General features: G+C 48.0%; 1 protein-coding gene across 5 annotated transcripts in view; it reads right to left on the bottom strand.

The window, feature by feature from the left end:
• Positions 1-635: 635 nt before the first annotated feature.
• VWA3A (von Willebrand factor A domain containing 3A) overlaps positions 636-14,220 on the bottom strand; it is a 65,394-nt gene continuing 51,809 nt past the window's right edge. For 2 of the 5 annotated variants that reach the window (XM_009430468.5, XM_063796824.1), the window contains 9 exons: positions 12,774-12,911; positions 10,813-10,921; positions 8,852-8,996; positions 7,227-7,371; positions 6,312-6,463; positions 4,527-4,650; positions 1,825-1,922; positions 1,573-1,638; positions 636-1,457 (listed from right to left, as the gene is read on the bottom strand). In XM_009430468.5, the coding sequence (XP_009428743.2) occupies positions 1,587-1,638; positions 1,825-1,922; positions 4,527-4,650; positions 6,312-6,463; positions 7,227-7,371; positions 8,852-8,996; positions 10,813-10,921; positions 12,774-12,911 (963 nt within the window). In that variant the 3' untranslated portion in view covers positions 636-1,457; positions 1,573-1,586. Of the gene's footprint in view, positions 1,458-1,572; positions 1,639-1,824; positions 1,923-4,526; positions 4,651-6,311; positions 6,464-7,226; positions 7,372-8,851; positions 8,997-10,812; positions 10,922-12,773; positions 12,912-14,220 lie in introns of those variants that run through there. The other 3 variants (XM_054668973.2, XM_054668974.2, XM_054668975.2) reach the window with 3 other exon arrangements.

Raw genomic sequence — 14,220 nt, 5'->3', positions numbered from 1 at the left:
CGTCTCCACTAAAAATAAAAAAAAAAAAAATTAGCTGGGCGTGGTGGCAGGCACCTGTAATCCCAGCTACCCTACTCGGGAGGCTGAGGCAGGAGAATCGCTTGAACCTGGGAGGTGGAGGTTGCAGTGAGCTGAGATCGTGCCACTGCACTCCAGCCTGGGCAAAAAGAGTGAGACTGTGCCTAAAAAAAAAAAAAAAAAAATTGAGATGGGCCAGGCACAGTGGCTCACGCCTATAATCCCAGCACTTTGAGAGGCCAAGGCGGGCAGATCCCCTGAGATCAGGAGTTCAAGACCAGCCTGGCCAACATAATGAAACCCTGTCTCTACTAAAACAAAAATTAGCCAGACGTGGTGGCAGGCCCCTGTAGTCCCAGCTGCTCAGGAGGCTGAGGCAGGAGAATTGCTTGAACCCAGGAGGCGGAGGTTGCAGTGAGCCGAGATTGCACCACTGCTCTCCAGCCTGGGCAACAGAGCGAGACTCTGTTTCCAAAAAAAAAAAAAAAAAAATTGGATGTTTATCTTTTTCTTATTGAAATTCTTTATATATTATGGTATGAGTCTTTTAATAAAGTTTTATGTCACTAAAAATTTATGCACACACACACACCAATGATCACTTCAAACAGTTAAAGTCATGTTGATCCTATTAGTAGAATAAAATTAATTGTTTTTAATTTTAGAAAATGAACCCAGATGAGCAGCCTTCACTTCAGTTTGGTTGGGCAGGGATGGAGGGTGGTGCTGAGGCTCACTTGTTTCTTCTTCCCCCAGGATGGGCTGACTGTGACTCTGCATTAGCCTCTTATGAACCAGGGTGGAGACCACCCCATCAGCTGCTTTCCAGAGCTAGGCTCTCACAGCTCAGCAGCCTGCTCACTGTTCACCATGTGTCTCCTATGTGGCAGCTTCTGGGGACCTGCATATCCTGGGACACCAGTCTCATCCCAAGGGAGCTCACCGTCAAGGAGAAGAGTTAGATCAGCGAGCAAGGTGGCGTGACATAGAGTGCTGAGTGCGAGAGGTCTGCGTGGTCAGGATGCTGCAAGAGAAAGACTGGAGGCCCCTCGCTCTAGATAGGTCCCAGGGAGCTGATGTCATTTGAGCTGTGCCTTGATGGATGAGCAGGAGTCTCCAGGCAGAGGGGGCAAGAAGCACCGTTCAGGCAGGGGGTTGGTTTGCAAGAAGCACCACCATTTAGGCAGGGGGTTGGTTTAGGGCTTCCCAGAGAGGGACAATCTAGTGGCTGGAGAGTAGAGTGCGCTGCGGGACAGGGCTGGAGAGTTAGATTAGACCCGGGAATGGCCCCTCACACAAAAGACAAAGTCTTTCCTTCTTCAGCTTCCAGAGAGTCCTGGTACCAGGAATCATGTTTCCTGTGGGTCACAGCATTCCATCCCATCCTGCCCTCGGGGCTGAGATTTGCTCAGTGAGTGGTCCTTTGCAGGATGACTTTTCTGTTTAGAGGAATCATTATTTTTTAACCAAAGTTATTATTGACCACAAAATAGAGCATGCCACTTGGTGCTTAGTGCACACTCAGGTAGTATGGGGTCTAGCCCCTCCCCTTACCTGAGAACACTTCTCTAGGAAAGAGTGACCTTTGGTTCTGCATCATTTTTCTTCTGGAGTTGGGATCTGGTGGGCAGGAGATGAAGAAAGATGGTCTCCCTGGTGCCCAGATTTCTGGGCTGGCTGGGAGAAGCAGGGCAGGAACCCTTGGAGCAAGGGTACCATCATGGGTGCGGCCCTTCTCGATGGGGTCCGGGGTCTGCATGGGCTGTAGCCACATGGCAGGCCGGAGAGGCTGCGTGAAGGGCATACCTGAAGGATTGGGCCTGCCAGAGGAAGCTTCTGGCCTTGGTGATCTCCTGGGCCAGGATCCTTAAATCATCTCCTTCAAATGGTGGCAATGTGGGATCCTTGAAAAGAGGAAATGAGTGTGAAGTTGATGACTGGATGGGAGCTGAAAATCCAAAATCTCAGAAAAAGCATTTTAGAGCTAATCACGTTCTGGCTTCCATCCAGTGCAGGAAATCTTGTGAGCCTCTGCTTGTATATCTCCAGGGTCAGGAAGCTCACTACCTATCAAGACAGTCATTCTGCAAAGGGGAAACTTTGAAATATGGTGTCTGAGAGTCAGTGTAGGGAGGGGACGGTGGCAAAGTACGATGGTGTCAGAAACTGAGTGAAGGTGGCCCCACTCTGGGCCAGTGGAACAGAAATGACACAGTTTCCTTATCTCAGCGCTATTCAGTAGAATCTGTTCAGCCATTTTTTGCATTTCTTCTAGTGAAGTAGACTTACAGGTATGCTTTTTATTTGGTTGATTTTAGAGACAGAGCCTTGCTCTGTTGTCCTGGCTGCAGGGCAGTGGCGTGATCATGGCTCACTGTAGCCTCGACCTCCTGGGCTCAAGCTATCCTCCCACTTCAGCCTCCCAAGTAGCTAGGACCACAGGCATGTGCCACCACACCTGGCTGAGGCATGCTTTTTAAAAAAATGTTAACTAATAAAATTTCGCCACCTATCCTTAAAAATACATCTTACCAATTCCAGCGCTTTGGGTGGCTGAGGTGGGCGGATCACTTGAAGTCAGGAGTTTGAGACCAGCCTGGCCAACATGATGAAACCTCATCTCTACTAAAAATATAAAAATTAGCTGGGTGTGGTGGCAGGCACCTGTAATCCTAGCTACTCGGGAGGCTGAGACATGAGAATCACTTGAACCCAGGAGGCAGAGGCTGAAGTGAGCTGAGATCATGCCACTGCACTCCAGTCTGGTGACACAGCAAGACTTCATCTCAAAAAAAAAAAAAAAAAGAAAAAGAAAAAAGAGGAAGCCATCCCTTCTGCCTGGCAGTAGTAGCACAGCAATCCCATTCTGCATGCAAAAACAATTCAGAGAATCTGATTGGATAAGGAATTAAGCTGAGAGCCTTAAACATATCATCACTTGTTTTCCTGTGTAATAAGGACGCTTGGGTGAATATTCATTACTTTTACCAATTTGTTCAGTTCTCTGTATTATTTATAATACTTGTCCCTAGAAGAGCTAGTTGAACCAAAGGAGTCATGTAAGGCTACCCAGGCTTCAAAGATTATGCCAGCCGAGCCTGACGGTTCACACCTGTAATCCCAACACTTTGGGAAGCTCAGGCGGGAGGATTACTTAATCCTAGGAGTTTGAGATCAGCCTGGGCAACATGGTGAGATCCTGTTTCTACAAAAAATTAAAGAAATTAGCTGGGCGTGGTGGCACACCTGTGATCCCAGCTACTCTGCAGGCTGAGGTGGAAAGATTGCCTGAGCCCAGGAGGTGGAGGCTGTGGTGAGCTGTGATTGTTCCTCTGCACTCTAGCCTGGGCAACAGAATGAGACCCTGTCTCAAAAAAAAAAAAAAAAAAAAAAAAAAAAAAATTATGCCATGTCCTGTGAAAGTAACCTTTAACCTCTGAAAAGAAATCTGGAATTCTGATTGGTTGTCTTACTTGATAATATGTTGCCCTGCGAATGTTATCACTGACAACATTGCATTCCTAAAAGGTATAAATAAGTGCAGAATTTTCCTATTAAGTCAGAAGTGGATCATTGAAATCTATGACTTTACTAGACTTATTACTTAATAGATAACCTATGACTTTGCCAGATCTATTGCTTAACAGATAACTTGAATGTCTGTATTTCAATGAATTGAACCCCAGAAGACACAAATATGCAGGAATTAAAGCACAAAGTTTAAGATCATGGGTGTCTTGGGGCTCTAGCTATACCACTTCCTCTGACTTTAGTTTTTATTGTTGTTGTTTGTTTGTTTTGAGACGGAGTGTTGCTCTGACACTCAGGCTGAAGTGCAGTGGCGCAATCTCGGCTGACTGCAACCTGGGTCTCCCAGGCTTAAGCAATTCTGCCTCAGCCTCCCGAGTAACTGGGATTACACGTGCATGCCACCATGCCTGGCTAATTTTTGTATTTTTAGTACAGACGTCATTTCACCATGTTGGCCAGGCTGGTCTCAAACTCCTGACCTCAAGTGATCCACCCACCTCGGCCTCCCAAAGTGATGGGATTACAGGTGTGAGCCACCGTGCCCAGCTTTAGGTGTATTCTTAAACCTTGCTGGCCCTCTTGTTCATCTGTTAAATGGGTATAATATTAAAAGAGGTTATCTACATAAAGCCACATAAATTTCCAACAAAGGCAAACTGGCCTGACCATCAGGAAATATAACACCCTCAAATCCTGCTTCTTTCCCAGCCTTGAGGAGAGTCAGCCTAAAAGGACAGCAGCAGGGAAACCCAATCCTTTTTAGCTAATATTTTGTCTCAACGAAAAGCAGAGATCTTTTTCGTCAGAAGGAAAACCCAGGATGGGCGTGGTGGCTCATGCCTGTAATCCCAACATTTTGGGAGGCCGAGGTGGGAGGTTCACTTGAGCCCAGGAGTTCAAGAAGGAAAACCCCATGCCTGTTGATATTTTATCGAGCCGTTTCAACAGACCTCATGCTCAGTGGCTCTGCAACCTACCTTTTCATTGATGAAGCCTTTGGTCAGCAGGCTGTGAATTTTGGAGAGTGTGTCCTCACCCACAGGGCAGTGATAGCGTCCGCCGGTGAAGGAAGCCAGCTTTCTCAGGAACTCAACCGCCGCTCTGGAAGGAAGGGACAGAGGGCTGGTGGGAAGGCTGACTGACCAGGCAAGTTCGTGTGACTCCCCACATCCATGGAGAACTTAAGTCCGTGGGGCTTAAGAGAAATCAGCCTGGCAATGGGCCGTGGCTTGTCCCATGGAGACCACCATTAGAGGACACTTTCCCCACCAGCTTATGGACAGCTATAGCAACTGCTGCTGCTTGAGGGAAGAGGAGTCCCCGTGTGAGTGTCACCATTTAGCCTGGACCCCCTGAAACCACACAGCCCACACACTCCAGCCCCCATTTATTTTCTTTTCTGAGACAGAGTCTCAGTCTGTCACCCAGGCTGGAGTGCAGTGGCACAATCTTGGCTCACTGCAACCTCAGCCTCCCAGGTTCAAGCGATTCCCCTGCCTCAGCCTCCTGAGTAGCTGGGACTACAGGCACCTGCCACCACGCCCGGCTCATTTTTGTATGTTTTTAGTTGAGACGGGGTTTCGCCATGTTGGCCAGGCTGGTCTCAAACTCCTGACCTCAGGTGATCTGCCTGCCTTGGCCTCCCAAAGTGCTGGGATTACAGTCATGAGCCGTCGTGCTCAGCCTAGCCCCCATTTATTTATGGGACATTTATCCAGTGCCTACTATGTGTTAGGCCTGTAAAGGACACATATATTACACTTATGGGGCTCATGGTTTAGACCAAGAGATAAAATGTGTCCCTATGCAGTCTGTTTTGCTAATAATAAAGTTTTTTTTTTTGAAGGAGCTGAGTATGTCTTATCTGACATGTGTTCTTTTTCACATTTTTATTTTGTTTTGCAGAGATGGAATCTTGCTATGATATCCAGGCTGGTCTCAAACTCCTGGCCTCAAGTGATCCTCCCACCTCAGTCTCCCAAAGCACTGGGATTATAGGCATGAGCCATTGTGCCTGGTCATAGCACATGTTCTATAGTGATCGTTTATAAAAAAAAATAACCATGACAATGCTACATTAATATTTTTCTCTCTGGCTTTTCCCCTAAATGTCCCCTAAATATTCACAAATGTGATCCCAGGGAAGAGTAGGAGGGAGACTGTAAAATGACTGTGTGAATCCCGTGCAAATGTGTTTCCAGGCTGGAGGAAGTCAGAGGGAAATATCTGGGTAAAGAGAGGGGTTTTCACCCTGTGGTGTGACACCGGCTTGGGCCGTCTAGAAAAACAATGCTTCTCCTAACTTCTTTCTTTTCTTTCTTTTTTTTTTTTTTGACAGTCTCACTCTGTTGCCCAGGCTAGAGTGCCATGGTGCAACCTCCGCTGACTGCAACCTCTGCCTCCCTGGATCAAGTGATTCTCACGTCTCAGTCTCCTGAGTAGCTGGGATTACAGGTGCCTACCACCACACCTGTCTAATTTTTGTATTTTTAGTAGAGACAGGGTTTCACCATGTTGGCCAGACTGGTCTTGAACTCCTGACCTCAAGTGATCCACCTGCCTCAACCTCCCAAAATGCTGGGATTACAGGCATGAGCCAGCATGCCCGGCCGCTTCTCCTAATTTCTGATTTACAGGATTAGGGCCCAGGAGAAACCTGTGTCTAAGTGAGCAGCTAGATTAGGTGAGGGGCTTGGATCTCCCTGCTGAGATGTGTGGCTGTGGAAAAAGAATAAAACTCAGTCAGACTCCATATTGCGCACCTGTCTGAGCAGTTCAAGGAAATGGTGTGCACTTTCACATCTCTTTTCTCCCTGAGTTTTTGGACTTCATTTAGGACAAGGCTGCAGCTTGTGTCTGGCTTTCCGTCGGTCAGGAGGTACAATCCTTCCAGATCATGGAAACTGAAAGCTTTCTGAAAGAACGCAGGAAGGCTGTCAGGCTCAGGGGAGAGGCTCACCCAGAACACAAGAACCAAATGCCTAAAGGTGGTGCCTGCTGCCGCCTCTGCCAAAATGCATCTGATTGGATGCCACTGACCTGTTCAAAAAGACTGAGATTCTCTTTCAGCCTCAGACAGACTAAGGAAGCTGCTGAGGTTTAGGAGAAATAGCATGGTTCACTGCCTAGCTGGTTAATCCCAAGCAAGTCACTTAACCTCTCTGAGCCTCTGTGTCTTCATCTATTTTTTTTAATTTTTATTTTTTTGAGATGGAGTTTCGTTCTTGTTGCCCAGGCTGGAGTGCAATGGTGCAATCTCGGCTCACTGCAACCTCTGCCTCCCAGGTTCAAGCAATTCTCCTGCTTCATCCTCCCAAGTAATTGGGATTACAGGCATGTGCCACCACGCCCGGCTAATCTTTTGTATTTAGTAGAGACAGGGTTTCACCATGTTGGTCAGGATGGTCTTGAACTCCTGACCTCAGGTGATCCACCTGCCTTGCCCTCCCAAAGTGCTGGGATTACAGGTGTGAGCCACCGCACCCAGCCTGTGTCTTCATCTATAATGTGAGAACATTGAGAATCCTTTTCTCACTGGGGTGTTGGGAAGATGAAATGATGTAGTGCTTTGTAAATTGTAAAGCGCCCTTTGTAAATCCTAAAGCATCGTGCAGCATCAGCATAGGGGATGATGGTATTTGTTTTGCGTCAAGGTCGGGCTCCGTGGTGGGACTTGCCAGCAATGCTTGCAAGATGGAGGTGCTGCCCTGAGCTTGCAGGTGGGTCACCCATTGCATAGCCTCATGACACGCTGCATCTGTGGTCTCCACCAGCGTGTCCTGCCATGACTGAAGGCTCTCTGCAAAGCTGAGCAGGTTAAAACTGGGGAGGAGGAAAAGAGGAGGTGAGGGGCAGAGAAGGGGAGAAAGAGATTGGTTAGAACAGGCCTGTCTAGATTGAATTCAGATAAGTTACCCTCATGAGGACTATTCTTGCTTGTCACTGAAGACCCCTACAACGAGCCCTGTGGCCCCTCAGGGAGAGGGCTGTGGGGCCTCTTGAGAATGAGAGGGTACACACTGACAATTTGAATGCAGACAGAAATAGATTTAAATCCCAGCTCAAGCCAGACACAGTGGCCTGTGCCTGTAACCCCAGTACTTTGGAAGGCCAAGCTGGGAGGATTGCTTGAGGCCAGGAGTTCAAGACCAGCCTGGGCAACATAGTGAGACCCCCCATCTCTATGAAAAAGATTTTTAAAAAATTAGCCAGGCATGGTGGTGTGCGCCTGTAGTCCAAGCTACTTGGGAGGCTGAGGTGGGAGATCACTTGAGCCCAGGACGTTGAGGCTGCAGCGAGCTATGATCACACCACTGCCCTCCAGCCTGGGAGACAGAGACCCCGTCTCAAAACAAACAAGCAAACAAACAACCCAAACAATCCTAGCTCAGCCAGTGACTGGTTACCCGATCTTCAGCAAGTGTCTTAACCTCTTGAAGTCCTGGCTTCCTTTTCTGAAAAATGGGGGCCGATAACAGCAACACCTCACGGGCTCATTTCATTACATGAAATGATGCGTGTAAAGCATCTGGTGCACAGAAAGTGCTCAATAAATGTATACTCTGATTAAGGCAAGAACGAGGCCTAGTCTAAGATGAGAGTCCCCTGGGGTCCCCTTCGGGTCAACCCTTCGGGATAGGGAAAATAAACAACTTCCTCCACTCAAAAATCAAGTTCCCAAAAATTTAAAAAATTAAATCATTAAATAATTTAAAACAAATCAAGTTCAGCTGAAAGCCATACTTCAAGGCCACATGGTAGTTCCTTTGCTGTGCTTGCAATTGTCCCTAGGCCTGAAATTAATTTTTAAAAATTGCGTTCCTTTTTTTTTTTTTTTTGAGACAGAGTCTTACTCTGTTGCCCAGGCAGGAGTGCACTGGTGCAATCATAGCTCACTGCAGCCTCAACCTCCTGGGCTCAAGTGATCCTCCCTCCTCAGCCTCCCAAGTAGTTGGGGCTACAGGTGCACACCACCATACCCAGCTAATTTTTAAATGTTTTGAAGAGATGGGATGTCACTTTGTTGCTGAGACTGGTCTTGAATTCCTGAGCTCAAGTGATCCTCCTGCCTTGGCCCCCAAAATTGCTGGGATTACAGGTATGAGCCACCATACCCGGCCTCTAAAAACTGCTTTCCTTCACAGCAGAGCAGAATACAGTGCTCTTTCCTACTCAAACGCGTTACTCAGAAGAGCATCTCAGAAACTCCAGGCCTGTTGGCACTGAGAGGAGGGGGTGTGCTTGGCCAGGGAAGCCCCAGGAACTGCCTCTTTGATCTTCCTGATCAGCCCTCGCCTCCTACCTGTCACAGCACTTCCGCAGCTGTTCCCAAATCAGCAAAACCAGCTCTGTCTTCACCTGCTGCAGGTAGGGGCCCATGGACCCTGACGTGTCCAGCAATATGCATACTTTGCTCTCCAAAACGGTGCCAAACAGTCGGCGGCTCCCTGCTCCGAGACAGGTGGGGAAGAGGCAGGGAGGGAGTGAGGGGTCCCACCTCCTGGGTGGTTTCCCTCACTCTATCTATCAACTATAAAGTCTTGTGACACCTGTTGCCTGCCTGATCATTGATTGGATGTCACCCCACTGAGAGACGGCTTTTGTGGTGCTGTGGGCGGGGTCGATTGTCCAAGGACAGACCTGGTCAGTGGTTTGGGCTTTGGGAGATCGAGATTTCAGCTCTGGCTTTGTCTGTGATGAGTTGCACAAGCGGTTATAACCTCCTGGGCTTGAATTTCCTTATCCTTAAAGTTAAGTGATTGGATTAAATAGTACCATGATATTGTTTTGAAATATTAGATGGTGTTTGGGTGTGTACTGGTATGTGAGCTGGGGGATTCATACTACAAAAGAAATCGCTGGATCTCTGGTTTTATGTCACCGTTCCCAGGGGTAATGTGAACCGAGGGTGGAGAGAGGCTCACGCCTTCTCTGTCCCAGCTCAGCCTCTGACCTGACAACTGTACCTGAAGCAGCAGTCATCATGACGCCCCTGTCCATGGACTGTCTATACCAGGTCCTACTGCAGAGGACTGGACCTAATGAATTTACACAGGACCCTGAGTGGCACATACAAAGCCACCTGTAGGATCTCTATATAGGACTCCCTTCCTCCCTCCTCCTGTTGCCCCAGAAACCCTCCAGGCCCCATAGCCTGAATCCCCTCCTGTCCAGTTCTAGCTGTCTGCCTGTCTTCTTGGGCTTGATGCTTCAGACCGTCTCTTAATCCACAGCCCAACCCTGTCCATTCACCTCTCCTGGAGGGGACTTGGTGCTGTCTGTAAAGAGGTACACAGTAGCTCACACCTATAATCCCAGGACTTTGGGAGGCTGAGGCAGGAGGATAGCTTGAGCCTAGGAGTTCGGGGCCAGCCTGTGCAACATAGAAAGACTCTGTATCTAAAAAAAATAAATAAAGTAAGCTGGGCATGGTGGCACGTGCCTGTAGTCTCAGCTCCTTGCAAGGTTGAGGTGGGAGGATTGCTTGTGCCCAGTTCAAGGCTGCAGTAAGCCATGACTGCACCACTGGACTCCAGACTAGGTGACAGAGAAAGACCCTGTTTCTAAAACAAAACAAAACAGAGGGTTTCTGCTCTGTCAGTTCCCCTTACCATCTGCATCTCCAGGGGCTGTTTTGCTGGGGCCCAGTCAATATTAAAGCAAACCTTTTGACAGTGAGCCCCTTGTCACTTGCAGGAAGGCAAGGTGTGGCAGGTGGCCTTGCAGAGCAGGCTGGGATGCGTGTGAGCTCCCGCTGGGGCTCTTTGGCCCATGTTCCACCTCCCTGTTATCCAGCCCCTTGCCTGTCCTCTGAACCCACTGTCATTTTTTTTTTTTTTGGACAGAGTTTCACTCTTGTTGCCCAGGCTGGAGTGCAGTGGCGCGATCTCAGCTCACTGCAACCTCTGCGATTCTCCTGCCTCAGCCTCCTGAGTAGCTGGGATTACAGGTGCCCGCCACCATGCCTGGCTAATTTTTTGTATTTTTAGTAGAGACGGGTTTCATCATGTTGGCCAGGCTGGTTTCGAACTACTGACTGGTGATCCACCCACCTCGGCCTCCCAAAGTGCAGAGATTACAGGCATGAGCCACCACGCCCGGCCTCCCAGTGTCATGTTGTATGTGGATGATGTTCCTGGCCTAATCCTCTGATCTGCAGTTCTCGAAGGCCTGGCTTTGGAAGGACTGACACTGGGGTCCCTGGGGCTAGCCTTCTACATCCCCTCATGCTCCTCCACCCTTCAGGGCAGTGGGCAGGCTCACCGGACAGCAGCCACTGCAGCCTCTGGACATAGCGCCTTAACACCTTCTCCAAGTGCCTGATGTACACCTCCATCTCCCTGGGCGTCCACTGGATGTGTCTCACCACTCCCTGGGTTAAGGCAAGCAGAGGCAAGCACCCACCCCATCAGTCATTTCTTCATATCCCCATCACCCCCTAAAATTGTTTATTCCATTGTGGTTAACAATTCTCAAAATATTTGTTGGCTGGGCACGGTGGCTCATGCCTGCAATCCCAGCGCTTTGGGAGGCCGAGGCAGGAGGATCGCTTGAGCCCAAGAGATCAAGACCAGCCTGGGTAACATAGGGAGACCTCATCTCTACCAAAAACAGAAAATTTAGCTGGTGTGGTGGCATGTGTCTGTGGTCCCAGCTGCTTGGGGGAGGCTGAGGTGGGAGGATTGCCTGAGCCCAGGGAGGTAGAGGCTGCAGTGAGCTGTGATTGCACCACTGCACTCCTGCCTGGATGACAGAGCAAGATCCTGTCTCAACAAACAAACAAAAACCCACAAAAAACAACCGTCTGTTAAGTGTATTTTTTTTGTTTGTTTAAAGCCTTTTTTTCTTTTATTAAACTAGTGGATTTATGGTTCTACAAAGGAGTAGGGAATTAAGATTTTTTTTTGGTAAATGCAGTTGCTATATTAATAAAAATCATAATAATCTCTAATTTTTTTTTTTTTTTTTGAGACAGAGTCTCAGTCGGTTGCCCAGGCTGTGTAGTGCAGTGGTGCGATCTCGGCTCACTTCAGCCTCTGCCTCCCGGGTTCAAGCGATTCTCCTGCCTCAGCCTCCTGAGTAGCTGGGATTACAGGTGCACAGCACCATGCCTGGCTAATTTTTGTATTTACAGTAGAGATGGGGTTTCACTGTGTTGGCCAGGGTGGTCTCGAACTCCTGACCTCAGGTGATCCGCCCGCCTTGGCCTCCCAAAGTTCTGGGACTACAGGCATGAGCCACTGCGTCTGGCCAATAATCTCTAAATTTTAAAATAGAAAACTCTAAATGGTGGGGTAAGAAGTTCATAAATTTTGAACTGAAAGATGACTTCAGGTGGAGAGGGGCAACATGCTAGAACGACCCTATATTCCTCTAGTGAATAATTTTGAATTTTGTGGCTATTTTTAGTTTCCCCTAATCTTGACAATGTAGGATAAGAGGGCAAGGAGAGACATGATCAGATTTTCATTCTGTACTAAATTTACTTGTTCCAGTGTCAAAGCAATAAAAAATCACCCCAAAATTAGAAAATAGAAAAGAGAACCCTTCACTTCCTATCACAACCCCTATTTCCTGCCATAACAGAACCATCATCAGTATTGGGGTACAGCATTCTTATGGGTGAACACTTCAGCCACGGCCCAATCTTCTCAGCAATTGCTATTTTTCCTATCTTTTCCTTTTTATGTTTTAAGAGTCAGGCTCCTGCCCCATGGCCCAGGCTGGAGTGCAGTGGCATGATCACGGCTCACTGCAGCCTTGAACTCCATGACTCAACTAATCCTCCCGCCTCAGCCTCCCAAGTAGCTCGGACTACAGGCACACAGCTGCACCTGGCTAATCTAATTTTTTTTCAGAGATGGGGTCTTGCTATGTTGCCCAGGCTGGTCTCAAACTCTTGGGCTCAAGCAGTCCTCCCACCTCAGCCTCCTAAAGCACTTGGTATTACAGGCAGGAGTCACCGCACCTGGCCTCAGCAATTGTTTCTAATTCTTATTCCAATGAGCTCATCTAACCCTGGAATGGGATCTTAGGCCCTCTGGGAAGTTGGCTTTTCTTCCAACAGGATTTTGCATCTCCTATTTGGTGAGGGGAGTCCCACTTTGGGGAGGAGGGCAGTTCCTACAAGCAGAAATAGAGGCCACAGTGCCCTACACTGCTCTCTGCCATTTGCAGCTGAGTTGGGGGAGAAAAAAAAGACGATGATGAAAATTGTGACTTACATGGATCTCAACGCTGGGGAAGATGCTGCAGTGTTTGGCTGATGCTGACCTCTGTCCTGACTTTTGATGAGTGCAGTTGGGACCCATGCATCTGGAAATCTCCAGCTTCAATTTTTTGAGCCCATATTTTGCCACCCACTTTAGAATAAAGGAAAGAACTATTATCTTAGGCAATTCAGACTCAACTGAATGATCATCTGACTGGTCTTTGAGAACCTCATGTTTGAAACCTGTATGATGTTTGAAATGTGGGATTCCCAGGTCCTCACAGAGCATCCATCCCATGCAGATTCCTTCCCTGGCTTTGGGGGAGAAATGCACAAGAAATATGGGGGGGGCAGGCTGGACGCGGTGACTCATGCCTGTAATCCTAGCACTTTGGGAGGCTGACAGCGGTGGTTCTCAAACTCCTGAGGTCAGGAGTTTGAGAACAGCCTGGCCAACATGGTGAAACCCCATCTCTACTAAATACAAAAAATTAGCCAGGTGTGGTGGTGCATGCCTGTAATCCCAGCTACTTGGGAGGCTGAGGCAGGAGAATCGTTTGAACCCAGGAGGTGGAGGTTGCAGTGATAGTGCTACTGCACTCCAGCCTGGGCAACAAGAGTGAAACTCTGTCTCAAAAAAAAAAAAAAAAAAAAGAAAGAAAGAAAGAAAGAAAGAAATAATGGGGGTGAAGAACAAAATCTATCGCGCACCTCCCAGACCCTAGTCTAGTGGACACTGTTACTTCCCTAACATCCATTTCAACCCCACCTACAACATTTTTTAGTATATGTGCTGCTGAAGCGAGCACCCCACCTACAATATTTGAGTGGAAAGCCCTGATTGGTCTAAAGCTTAGACTCTAAACCAATTAGGATAATCTCAGTCTCCTTGTCACAATGAGGGACACAAGAATGGGCAGGCTCAAAGCAGCCAGGGATGGCATCTGCCATCGGCACAATCAGAACCATGCTCAGGCTTTTATTGAATAGCTGTGGGACAACTATCCGCTTATGCACAAGAAGTGGGGTTTCTGTTGATTTCACTTTAAAGAATCTTCACATCAATCTTATTTGACTGGCACAATTGTCCTTATTTTACAAAGGCAGTGAGATTGAGTATAGCTAGGTGATTTGCCCAAGGTCACCCAGGCAGGAAGTGGCAGACCTAGATTTTGAATTTAGGTCTATTTAACCCTTATCCCATCTGCCACAGTAAGCAATTGTTCTTATCAGGTTTGTCCTTTTTTTTTTTTTTTTTTGAGACAGAGTCTTGCTCTGTCACCCAGGCTGGAGTGCAGTGGCACAATCTTGGCTCACTGCAACCTCCACCTCCCAGTTTCAAGTGATTCTCATGATGTAGCCTCCCAAGTAGCTGGGAGTACAGGTGCGTGCCACTGCACCTGGCTAATTTTTGTACTTTTAGTAGAGATGGGGTTTCACCATGTTGGCCAGGTGGTCTC

The sequence above is a fragment of the Pan troglodytes genome, chromosome 18 (genome assembly GCF_028858775.2).
Source record: "Pan troglodytes isolate AG18354 chromosome 18, NHGRI_mPanTro3-v2.0_pri, whole genome shotgun sequence".
In the NCBI taxonomy this organism is placed as follows: domain Eukaryota; kingdom Metazoa; phylum Chordata; class Mammalia; order Primates; family Hominidae; genus Pan; species Pan troglodytes.
This window is presented reverse-complemented; position numbering and strand designations above follow the sequence as displayed.